Genomic DNA, 13,107 nt, shown 5'->3' on the forward strand with positions numbered 1-13,107 from the left:
TGGGCCCCCGTGTCAACCTACACTGCTTTTAATGGCCGAAAAGTAGAAATCGCGATAAAGTAGTTGAAAAATTAACCAAAAAGCCATCAGGGTGAGATGGATAATTAACCTTACATTTACATAACTCTTGCTGTAAGAGATTTTAATGAGTCACTGAGATTTTTCTGCTGTCTAGCAGTTTTCCTTTTTTTTTTTTTTGGGCTGTTTTGAACCTGCAGAGCTCACTGAAATAGTGAGGTCTAAGCTTTGAAACAGAGAAATACAAAAGAGAGAAGAACCAGAACAGTACAACCTGTCTCTGGCAGGAGAGAGAAAGACAAAAAGCAGAGTCTGACTCAAGATATCGAGCTGTGTGCAAACCAGCGTTTTACTTTGTTAGAAACACAACTTTTATTTTGTTTTTTTAAGAACTAGTAAGCAAATGCTTCAATAGAGACGGGATGTAGTTTCCAGAAAACAAGCTGAATACTGCAACTTTTTGTGAAAAGGTGTGGAGCTCTGGGTTACACACACACAGACACACACACGCGCGCGCGCGCACACGCACAGTCACATGCACACACACACACACACGCACAAACACGTTTGCTTGGCTATCTTTGTGGGGACTTTCCATTGACTTCCATTAATTTCTACAACCTAAACCTTACCCTTGTCCTAGCCCTAAGCCTAACCAAAACTCAATTCACACCTTAGTCCTAAATCTGACCCCTGACCCAAAAACAGCGTCCAGGCTTCGGTCCCCACAACATCGTATATGTCAGGAAAATGATCCCCACAAGGTATTACAAACAAACGCACACACACACACACACNCACACACACACACACACACACACACACACACGCACACGCACGCACGCACATACACACTTTTGACCAACGTGAACTGAAGTAGACATTTTTCCTCCCAGTGGGTGGGTCTCTCTCCAGGTTCTCTAGGAAGCCCTCTTTAGCCACACGCAGGACAGAGCAGAGGCTGCCATTACCTCGCAGGCGGACAGATGAGTGCAGGTGTGTCCTGGTTTAACCATTAAACATCAGCTTTATCCAGGAACGTTCCTGCTGAACGACTAGAAAACGCCGAACGCTTGGGAAGTTTCACCTGCTTTGGGAAAAATGTTGGGAAGGATCGTCTTCTTCCTCTGCCTGCCATCTGTTTTGGCTGCACAGCTTTGCAAACCAAGTAAGTGATTAGCTCAATTCTCACTCTTAGTTAAATAATATCCATTTGAATTTGACACTAAGCTCTGTGAAATGAACCCCTTTCTCAGACTTTATTGCCTTATTTTTTTCCTGCGGTCAGAGTGGCATTCAGCTTCTAATCTCCCTTTACTGGAACGCAGTCAGATTAGGGACATAACTCAGATTCCTTCCTCGTAATAAACAGTTACATTATTTATCTACAGTGATAGCAAAACTCTCATTAGTTCACAGCGGCAGAAGTTAGTAAAATATTGTGAATTAATCTAAAAGTTATTCTGAAGTTGAGCAGTTCATCTCAAATCTGGGACAGAAATTTCAAACATCTGTTAAAAATACATTTTCTTCTTATTCTTGTTATTTATTTATTTTTGCTTCAGATGCTGCCGAGGGCTTCAAAGTTCGACTCAGCATCAAAACCGCTCTGGGAGATAAAGCTGTATGTATATATTTTTGTTTTACCGCATCTTCTTAAAAAGTCTTCCTCCACAGATTACATAAAAATGTATGTAAATATAAATATGGCGCTCTCCCAAAGTGACTTCATGAACTTCAGTTTTTAATCTGTTTGATCCTGAGATTAAAAATAATTTAATCTTGAGGCATTTGTGTCATTTGATCAGCCTATGTAGCTCGTCTACCTTTTTCACAACTCTTTCAGGACATTTAGTCCTTATTTTCATTTAGATCCAAAATCTGCTGCAGTTTGACATCTTTCAGTCATTAATCCTCTCCGAATTCGATACAAACAGATATTAGGTCCATTTGATGAACCCCAGCAACCGTTCAAGCTGCATATTGAGATAAATTAACATCTTGAATCAAACAACTTTTCTTTTTGCACTTTAGTGACACATTTTAATGTCATTTAGACCACCGGTTTGAAAGATTTTCAGTTCCTGAAGCTGAAAAAGTAACAGCATCTTCACACAAAAGTTAGTGTTTTGCACACAATGTTGCTTTAATTCATTTGAATAAGGTATTCTGTATGTTTTCTACCATTTATAATAAGATTTAGGTACTGAAAAGCATCTTAAGAGGCTACACTTCCAGAGCTCTAAACTCAGGTTTGGATGGATCTCTTCTGTCTGAGCAACAAGGAAGTCAGATCTGAAAAATTATTCTTTTCAGAACCTCTGCAAATCAATAATTTTTACGAGTCGTGGCTCAAAGTCTCCTGGGAAGGGAGTGTCTTCACTGGTTTTCCACCATCAGCCTCAAGAGACATTTTATAGATTTGTCAAAACAACATCGCGACTCTCACTGTGACTGAGTCTTTAAATCATACCTTAAACCACATTTCAGTTTCATGTTTACCCTGTTTATTCTTTTAATTCAATCTCACCATTTTATTCCACTAAAAGTCTAAAGGGATTTTTATTTGAATAACCAACGAGGATGCAAGACAACAGAGACAAACCTTTAAATTATATTTGTGTAGCCTTGAGTATGGAGTTCCACAGAGTTCTGTTCTTGGCCCTATATTTTTTAGTGCTTTATTTGCATCTCTCATATAGTCTTTTAAGATGATTCATTGAGGGTCTGTTATTGCTATGCTGGAATCACAGCATGTTTTGAATAATTTTTAAATTGGCTGTTTTTACTTTTTCCCGTCTAATGGTTGTGACTGGTTTCTATTTTTATTATTAATGTTTTCTGTAAATTACACTACTTTTAGCACTACATTGAATTCTGTCATAAATCATAGGCCATGCATGTCGTTATGCACCTAAATTGTAATTAAAAAAAAAAATCTCCTTCATCAACCTTCTAGGGAACTATAGATGAAAATTAGCCTCTCTGGCTAAATCTAGCTAAATATTTACATGTTGTATTCATGTTACTTAATGTGCATTGTCTCATTTGTTAAGAATAAATCAATCTAAATCTGAAACTAAATCAGCTTTTAACTACCTTTTATCCACGGCATGCTGGAAAAGTTTCAGTCTTATGGAATAATTTAAAAAGTGTGCCATCCTCGTTGTCAGGTCATTTCCTTTTTAAAGATTTTCTTATTTGCGCTAACTCAGCCTCAAAGACTGAACTCCATTCACATTTTGCACATATTAAACCAACAATGTAATATTTAGTTCTGGTGGTGATTTACCGTTTAAACCAAACATTAAAAAACAGGGTTGCTCATGTTCAGATTGCCCACCCAATAAAAAAGGCCGCTGGGCTCAGCAGCAGATCAAAATCTTATCGCTTATCGCAGCAGGGGCATCCATCTGGAAAGACGCCATCTGTCCTGTTATCTGCACGCAGTTCAAAACCAAATATTAGAGCAAGGATCGGGCTGCGCAAGAGAGAAACGTCCCTCGGTGGAGGCAGCCCATGAGTTAGAGGGATGTTTCTAATGACTTCTGCCTTTTCATTTTAGGTCTCTCACTTTGTGAAATGATGTGACAAAATAAATAAATGCAGGCATGTGGCCTGGTTAATTTGCACACGTGTGCATAGACCATTAAGGCTGAGCAATATGAAGTCATAAACACGACACGAACACAACAACTCGAAAGGAGTGCGTGTTATGGCCAATGAAGGCCCTCAAGCAGAAGAAAATGAAAAAAAAAAATACAATAAAACCATGTCAGAGGAAGTAGAGAGAAAATGAAGTCTGTTGTGAAAGCAAGTTGTCTTCCACCAAGGTGCCAAACTTTTTGAGTTTTTTTTTTAAGAGAGCAACAGCTTTACCTGTTTGTTTAGCTGGTATCAAACTCAAAATCAAGTTGTTTTTTTTAAAAAGACTAATCAAATATGTACATCATTTCTCAAATTAGCAACATTTTCTTTGCATCTTCCCAAAACAGAACTTGTGTGAAAACTATTTGAACATTTTGTCCAAAGTTTTACAACACAGAAATGCACAAGGCTTATCCAAAATGCTCATAAAATAGATGTGGTCATCATGTGTAAGGACAAGGTCCATGCTGTCACCCACAAACCTTTGTGTCTGTAATAAGGAAAAAAACAGCTCTTTCTTTTTTTAAAAATCTGGTTTATGTTACAGTATGAGTGGAATAGAAATCAACGGTTCCTCTTCCAAGCAGCCATTGCTTTTGCCATGAGCCATCACTTGGAACTAGAATTTAAGTAAGGAAACGCCCATATGTTTGTTTTTAGGCATTTAAAAAAAGAAAAAAAAAACTTTTTAGATATGCGAGTCGTGGTTTGTGCAGGTGACGTCATGTTTGTTGTCTTGTGTCCAGCGTGTCAAATATCCTCGTGTGTGATGAGACTCCCAGAGTGTCCTTTTGGTTTGTGGTCACGTCACCTGGCGACCCCTCACGTCTCGTAGGCAAAGAAAGCGTGGAGTTGGCTGTCAGGTAATCACAAAACCACACAATTTAGAGATGCAGTTGGTTTGTTTTAAATCAAGTCCATCCATCCATGAAAGAACCTTCCAGGGTGTTCTGGGTCTGCCCCAAGGTTTCCTCTGATTGGATGTGGTCAGAAACGTGATCAAGGCAGAGGAACAATGGTACTACTTTAATTTGCAACCCCAACCGTTAAGCAAGAGCTCCTTAGAAGCAAGCCACCCTACCTCCAGGCTCTCGTGAAGATGCTAATCCCGGCCACTTCCACCCAGGATCTTGCTCTTTTAGCCGTGATCCACACCTCCTGAGCGTAGTTGAGAGTCGGAGCGCAGACAGACCGGGAGATCAATTTTTACTTGTCCTGGATCTCTTTTTTTTCCATCAGAAAAGATCGAAGCATCGCTGGCATAACAGACGAGGCCTCCACCGTTCCATCCCAGTCTCGTTCCATCTTACAATCACTAAGGAGCAAAACTTAAACCCTTCAAGGGAAGCACTAACATCTGAGGCAGTAGTTTACGTTTCCAGTAACGGTCTTTCAGTCTGGTTAGTTCACCCTTGCCCAACTGCTTCTGTGCAACCGGAAAGATGTCCTGGATGCCCGTAGAACCATACAGTCTACAAAAAGCTAATGACAGAATCCCGAGGTTCCCAAGCCAGACACTCTTTTCTCAACAATGGCAACTTGAGCTCCTGTCCATAAACACCACAAACACGATTGCTGAGAATCAGGATCTCAGGCAGGGACAAACCTGCACTGGGAACAAGCTCGACTTTGTACTGAGAATACAGAAACATTTTTAGCCCCGGGTCTAAAGACAGTTCCTTGACTGTAAGCTACACTGCTCTTCTGGAGTGGAAAGTTTGTCTTAAACAATTGTAGTTTGTCTTTTCCCAAGTCCTCAAACTCTACCCCCACCACAGAGGCCATTGCGACATTGTGACCCCATCCATTGGCCAACAATGTCCTCTGTCTTCCAAGAGTATTTCATAAATCCACATAAATGAACATCCTACTTAGAAGAGAGCGCGGAAATTTTAAGAACCTGAAGATTGTTTGGACACCACTTCTGCTCTGTTCAGTGGAGCATAGTGTTTGCCTTGGGCATTCATCTACTGTACATCAAAAGGAGACCTATGACCTTTTCAGTTTGCTACAACTGTCCACAATGTCATCACTGTGCGGAAAAGTATCCATTGAAACTTCTTTTCTTCTTTGTCCAATAGGGAGTCCAGGAGCCGCATCAACAACATCCTCCTGCTCAATGATGCGACTCTGGAGTTTGTTGGCGTCCTGCCCACCCTGACAGCCCCTGTTAAACCTGCGACCCCTTCGTGGCTCATTGTGTTTGGGGTGGTGATAGGCATGGTTGGCGCTGGCATCGTCTTTCTGCTCGTGTCCACGGTGGTCCAGAAGAAACGGTATGTTGCTGATTGTGGATGGACTGGTGCCAATCGTTGCAATTAAGTCTGATAACTTGAGCCTGATCCTGTTTGGTCTCCGCTCCAGCAAGAAGAACGAGGTGGCAGAAGAGGAGGACGATGATGAAGAGGCGCAGATGAAGAGGACGGCTGGAAATGAAGGCATTTACAACACTTCATTCTCAGAATATGACCGAAATACACAAATGTAAAAGAAAAAATAAAATCTTGCGACATAAGTCTTCCATGTAAACAGATGTAATGGGAAAATATTTAGCTGCTTTGTTTAAAACCAAGTTGGAAACAGTAATGTTTTAATAATGTGCAAAATTGTAATATTACTACAGAGATGATCTTTATGCTTTAATTTTTGTTCTCAGATGGTCTCTGCAAAGCATGTACTTTTGTTTCTGCCAAACCCGGCACATAAAGCACCCTTTTGTTTTTATACCTGTTCTTTATTCAAACATGTTGTCTCATGTGTGATGTCTGAATTTTAATTAAAGATTTCTCTCAAACGTAGCGTCTGTTATTACAAAAAGTGCCCTATATTCACAGCAAAAACAGTAAATCTTACGAAATATTTTTTGTGTAGTTCCTAGTACAAATATTTTAGTACTTGAAATAAGATAAAACTCTTACAAGTGACTTTTCAGCAAAATATAGCAGCTTGTTTAAAGGACTTATTGACTTAATATTGATAAAAATGGCAGATTTTTGTTACTTCTAAATATTAGAAGTAATAATCTGCCAGAGAAACTAGTATTTGTTTGTCAATAATAAATTATTGATTCTAAACAGGCTTCTGTACTTTACTGCAAAGTTACTTGTAAGATATTTTTGTCTTATTTCAAGTGTACTAAAATATTTGCATGAGAAACTAGACTAAAAATATGTAAGATTTTGTTTCTGCCATGTAGGAAAACAGTTAACTGCAATAACCATTTATTGCAGGAAGCTGAATAAAGAGATTGTGTTTTTTTAGGTGAGGAAGAAATTACATTAAACGGGCACTTCATCGGTTTTCAGATGAAAACATCTCCACATTGTTCATGTTACAGCAACAAACTTTAATGTATTGTATTTTTATATGACAGTGCTCAATGTACTTTATTTCTTGTGTCAGCACTTTATAAATCAAACTTTGGCTGCAGTTACCGTCACAGGTACAGAAGTCTAGAGCAGATGTTTTCTGCACATGCTTTCCCCCCCCCACGGTTTTCTCTCGATAAGTTAATTTCCCCACGGTTTTCTCAAGATAACAAAGCCTGTTTTCTTGAGATCACTAGTTGGTTGGTGTTTGTGTTAAACCTGATTCCATCCTTCAAATGTATGCCACAACTTATATCGAGAAAACTATTTGGAAAAAAGTTTGGAAAAAGTATATGACCATAACACTCGCTCTCGGCTTCCGTACACAGGTCTTCTGGGGTCCGTCTTTATCCATTTTAGACCTCTAAAGCAGTGGTTTCTCGGTTGATTTTTACCCAGAAAGCACATGGGCAAAAACCGTTAGTGAAACGGTCACTGGGACTGACTAGTATGCATTTCATTGAGGGACACCTAGAATGCACGTGTGTTCATCCGCTCTACCGCTAGCAAACAACCGTACTGAACATAAAAGTCACGGAGTTCCCTAAAAGTCCAACAGATGGCAGCAATGCACCATTCAAAACAAAACACCCACAGTTTACAGGACACACTTCCTGCTAAAGAGCCCCCTGGTGGTTGAAGAAAAATCGGAAAATACAAGATATGAAAAAAAAATAAATAAATCTGAACGCTCTCTGGTATTGTTCAGTGGGCCGGACCAAATGTGGCGGTGGGCCGGATCCGGCCCGCGGGCCGTAGCTTGGGGACCACTGCTCTAGAGACTATTTTGATTCAATTACGCACATGTGGTCAGGTGGAAGGCAGATAGCTGCTTTCACTGAATTACATTTAGAGGTACTCAAGTATTGGAGGGGTTGTGTACCAATGTACACCACATTTTGTTTGTTTTTTGGGTGGGGGAGTATAAAAAAAAAGCATAATTTTACTTCCGCTTCCCAACTTTGCACTACTTTTAGTTATTACTTCTATCACATAAAATCACATCTCCAAAACAAATGTTTGTGGTTGTCAATTAATTTAACTAGTTAAAGGGTTAAATAATTTAATTCATATTTTTAGAGTGAAAAAGTTGAAGGGATATTAATACGTTTGTAAAGCGCTACATCAGAAAGAGTCCAAGTAGGGTTAGTGAAAAACCTAAAATATGTCTTTAACTACACTGCCCCCTTCTGGTGGTAAATACAATGCTGGCTCGACTGCTTTTGTATGAACTAGTGGTTCTTAACGTTTTTTGAGGTACCGAACCCACCAGTTTCATATGCGCATTCACTGAACCCTTCTGTAGTGATAAATAAAATATGATCCCCCCCAAATTCAAGACATAGGAATGACACAACTAGAGTCTAGTTGGGTCACCCTAAGATCACCAAGTCTTCTTAAAAGGTAGAGTCTCTGAGAACAGTTCTTCAAAATACAGTCAGTGCTTTCAGCAAAGTTGAGCTGACTGTCCAGGAACGATCCAAAGTATTTACAATTTTCCACAATTTCAACAGGTTGGACATCGAGAGAAACTGGAACCACTTTAAGGTCTTGTTTAGATCATTTAATTAGCTTTACATTCTTAAGAGAATGAAAAATTAATAATAAATAATAAAGACTTTGCCGTATTCTGATTTAGTAATGTCATTATATTAGTTGTGTTACCCTCCCTCACGCCACTAGAGGCAGTAGCAGGCCCGAAAAGATGCGACTACACAGCACTGATTGGCTAAGCAATGTAACGTGATCCTCTGCAGCAATGATGGCAAAGCGGGGCGTCATCACGACTTTACACAACTGTGTTTTTACCTTCGCGGCAGAGGCTCCGCCGAACCCCTGAGACCGACTCACCGAACCCCTGAGACCGACTCACCGAACCCAGGATAAGAACCACTGAACGAGACGTTTCCCGACGGCTGGTGAGGAAGCCTTTTGCCCTGCTGAGCTCCCACTTTATTCAGCTCCAGCTGTGCTGAATCGGATTTTGTTCCACGGTCATGGTCCTGGAACACAATCCTACCTGGACTTTGGGCCAGAGAACCAAAGCGGTCTTAATCTGGATTGCCAGGCTGGACACCTACTCACCTCTGGGACTGAACGAGCGGTGATCGCTTCGGCTTCGGGGTCTGAGTGAGCAGTGTGGCCTGTGTACTGCGCCTCTTTGGCGGGATAGGCGCGGAAAAACGGTCTTTTGACCGTTTTTTATTTTTCCTTTTAAAAGGACATGAAGGACATTGTCTGGGATAACAGTGACAAAGACAATTATAAAACAATGATCACTGGACTTACAAATGCCATCCATATGTTTCAGAACATCCATATTTATTTGAAATTGACATTTTAGCCATTGGGTTTGAATAAAATCCAAATCTTCACTGCTATTGAGCAATTCATGTTTCGATTACTTTATTGACTTTTGTTGGTGCAGTAGCGTGTTTTGGTGTTTATGTGTCACAATTTGGTCATTTTTAGTAATTGTGTTTATTTCTGAATCTTCCGGTGTATGATATTTTGAGGGTATTATTTCAATTAGGTTGTTGGTTTAATTAGTTTTCCAAATGGGGTGGGTTTTGAAGGTAACCTTAGTGGGCAAGACTTTTGTTGTTGTTAAGGGAGAGTTTCAAAGTTTTGAGTCCAACTAAAACTCCTTAGCAACTCCATTCATTTAGAATCGATTTTTGACACCTTTCTAAAATTGCTTGCGTCTCCTGTGACTTCATTGTCCCAAAAACATGGAACACTGGATTAGCAGTTTTTTTTTCTTGTGAGCTTTAAAAGCACAGAAGTTTTGAAAAATCCTGCAGATTAAATCTAAACTTCATCAACTGTGATTTGAATGACTATACAAACATGTTAGTAAAAGTAAAAAATACATCCATGTTTCTTTAATGCAGTGAAGATTCGTTTTGTGAATTTTTGGCTTCAAAACATTCAGTATGGTTCACATCAAAATCTTTTCCCCCCACCCTATTTCTACAAACTTTGGTTCCCAAAGTTTGTAGAAATATTGATTATTGTTGCTGCATGGAGCAACAATAATCATGTTATTTCAAAATGTGCTGAGATGAAGATATTCCAGAATCCTCCGTCTGGGTGAAATGGAACGGATGGCACCAAAAACAACCAACTGTAGCATAAACTCATGAATAAATGCATTTGTCCGCTAAACTTTCCAACAGGTTTTATTTTCAAGACACGTTTTATCGTTGAACACATTTCTTAATGTCGCTGAAGGCTGCGCAAGAAATCACAACCACAACTGTTTTGTTAGAGCAAAATGAAGTTTTATGAGCTGAAGTGACAAAAATTCATACTTTTTTTTTTTTCCAAAGAGAAAAAAACTGAGCCCTCAGGCCTTCCTACCTCCATATTTTAGCCCTGTTCCTCAGGTTCTCCAGCGTATGCACCGTATGCCAGGAATATTTAGGTTAAATCCATCATGGCGTCCCTTCCGCCTGAAGGATTAGCAGTTTTAACACAACGAGGTATTCTATATGTTGACCTGTAGGTGGCAGCATTGTCCTCTCGACCTACATCGACTGAACCGACAAAGACTTGCTTTGATAACCAGGACTTTTCTCCCTTTTAAACATAACACATTTTTCTAAAATACGTTTGAAATTCAGTGGTTCTATTTTGTGGCATTTTATTCTCTACTGATGATTGCTGATGTGATTTATAGGAATGGTTAAGATCAACAGCAGTCCAGTTTTATATTAAATGGGTTTCCGTCGTGAGCTTGGCTGGTCATTTCCAGCCATGTTTCCATCCACAATCCGCAGCATTATGTCTAGATGCCCATGCAGTCTGACAATGAGCTGCGTGGTGATCACTGTGTCATCATTTGGCCCTCATCCTTGTCTCTGCATTCTCATTTTAAAAAAACAAAAACGTAAGGATGCAAAAACATGAAAAAAGTGCCTTCAAAATGAGTCTGAAAGCTTTCCAATCCTATTAGACCGACATGATTAAGGGTTGAATTCCCACAGCGGATGAAGAGTGGGAACAATTGCGGGGAGCCAAATTCATTTTTTATCATATTATTGAAAAATAATGTCATTATTTTTAATAACTTATTCCAGCACCTTTCTAAATAATGAATGCGTTTTTAAAATTGCTTTAAAAATGACTCACTGTCAAAGGCGTGAATAACATCTAAGTATTCTCTGAGCAAATGAAGATTTTTTTTCTTTTCTTTCTGCGTCTTGGGGCCGTCACAAGAACAATGTCTCCGTGTTCCGTGTTGCATAAATCTCTTTACAAGAAGGTGAGGAAGCTTCCAGACACACAATAGGGAGGAATATAAATAATTCTTGTGTGGGTGAACATCATTTAGTGCAGGTTCTCGACGTTTCGCTAGCTACAAATCGAGCGCTTCGTTACCGCTTCTTGTGTCCAGTAAATAGCCGGGGCCCAAAAACCCTTTCTGGTCAAGAACAACCACAGCTGAGCTTGATGTTTATCTATATATTTGGATGCTAATTACCTTTTTTTTTTTTTACTTTAGCAAGAACAAAAGCATCACTGATAGTCTCGATCTACTGATCGTTGACGTTTAAAGTGAACAGGTTTGTATGGAAAATTATTATTTTTAACATAGTTAATGTATGATGTCAGACTAAACTGGATTTGCAATGCCTTACAAAAGTATCCATCCCCTAAACTTTTCTACATTTTGTCACCTTACAACCACAAACTTCAGTGTGATTCTTTTTCAGCACATACCTGTAAAGTGAAAGGAAAATACAACTTATTTTTCACATTTCTTTGCAAATAATAAAGTTTAGTGTCCACTAATGTTGAGTTAATACCTCACAAATCTACCAGCTTTGCACATCTAGAGATGTTTTCTCCTGTTCTTTTCTAAAGCGCTGAAATACTGGGTCTTTACACAGCAATTTTCTTGTCAGATTCTTGGATTAAGGTTTCGACTTTGAGCCATTATGGCAAAAGAGCATGCTTTGACCTAAACCATTTCACTGTCCCTATAGCTGTATATTTAGGGAAGGTGAACCTCTACTGCCTCCAATCTCAACTCTTTTGCAGCTTCTGTATCTCTCTATGAACTTTGACCCTGACTGTCCGGACCAAGTTTAAACACTGGGTCGGTGCGTTCAGGGTGATTTGCAGTGTCCCTTTCCTACTACATAAGCGTTTTAAGCCAAAGTGGATGGTTTTACCAGGTCACATCACCCCCAACGGTTAGAAATGAAACGTTTGTTGATCTTTGAGCATTATTATGCCATTGCCACAATATTACATGAAAAAAGTCTCTAAACAACAATATTATTGTTTATCGCAATAACTTCTGGGACAATATATTGTCCAGGAAACATTATTGTGACAAGTTTGGATAATTGATTGATTAGAGCTCTGTCAGATGTTCAAAGCTTGGCGTAATGCTTTATGTACTTGGTTTTGATGCTGCTGCTTGTTCGTTTCTATTTTTGAACAAACATTTGAGGCCTTCGCAGAACAACATTAGTAAAAACCTTTCAACACTATGCATCGCTTTCCTTCCACTTCACAATTCTGCACTGCTTTGTGTCTAGCTATCACGCAAAATCTCAATAAAACACACAGAAGTTTGTTACCGTAAGATCGGGCTGGACGATACGGCTGAAAGACGTATCACAATATAAGCGTTTCACATCAGCCGATATCGATAATTGTCAACATTGATAATTATTGACTAGGTTTTTTGGTTCAAATATCTTGTTGCTAGGTAACCAACGAGAGAGTGAGTCAGTTGATTCCACCAGCCTTCGCTTGCTGTGGAGCTTGAGTGGTTAAAGCTTTTCCTCTGCCTAAATCTCACAGAATGTTGTGGTTTTTGATTGGAGTTCAGTGAATATCCTTTATATTGAATGAATAGAATATCAGATGTATTATCTATTGATATTGATCAGGTGTCTACTGTGATATTGCTATGGATTTATTATCCAGCCCTGTTGTAAGGTGGAAAGATTTAAGTGATATGAATATTTTTGATCATTTTACTCATGTGGCTTCTCCAGTTTACATTCTAGCGGATTCTTGAAGAGCCAAAAACGTCATATACTGACTGAAATAA

At 39.3% G+C, this 13,107-nt stretch overlaps 1 protein-coding gene across 1 annotated transcript; it reads left to right on the top strand.

Annotated features, from left to right (window-relative positions):
- Positions 1-907: 907 nt before the first annotated feature.
- cltrn (collectrin, amino acid transport regulator) lies at positions 908-6,460 on the top strand. Its single transcript, XM_008407545.2, has 6 exons — positions 908-1,186; positions 1,584-1,642; positions 4,214-4,296; positions 4,413-4,529; positions 5,748-5,942; positions 6,031-6,460. The coding sequence occupies exons 1-6, from the start codon at positions 1,120-1,122 to the stop codon at positions 6,152-6,154; spliced, it is 645 nt and encodes a 214-aa protein (XP_008405767.1). The 5' UTR covers positions 908-1,119; the 3' UTR covers positions 6,155-6,460.
- Positions 6,461-13,107: the final 6,647 nt, after the last annotated feature.

The sequence above is a fragment of the Poecilia reticulata genome, linkage group LG4 (genome assembly GCF_000633615.1).
Source record: "Poecilia reticulata strain Guanapo linkage group LG4, Guppy_female_1.0+MT, whole genome shotgun sequence".
In the NCBI taxonomy this organism is placed as follows: domain Eukaryota; kingdom Metazoa; phylum Chordata; class Actinopteri; order Cyprinodontiformes; family Poeciliidae; genus Poecilia; species Poecilia reticulata.

What these genes read in the sequence shown, in the direction of transcription:
- cltrn (XM_008407545.2), top strand. Translation starts at nt 1,120, where the DNA reads ATGTTGGGAAGGATCGTCTTCTTCCTCTGCCTGCCATCTGTTTTGGCT. An exon ending in CCGCTCTGGGAGATAAAGCT is followed by an intron (nt 1,643 to 4,213) that starts GTATGTATATAT and finishes TTTATGTTACAG; the next exon opens with TATGAGTGGAATAGAAATCA. An exon ending in ACGGTGGTCCAGAAGAAACG is followed by an intron (nt 5,943 to 6,030) that starts GTATGTTGCTGA and finishes TCTCCGCTCCAG; the next exon opens with CAAGAAGAACGAGGTGGCAG.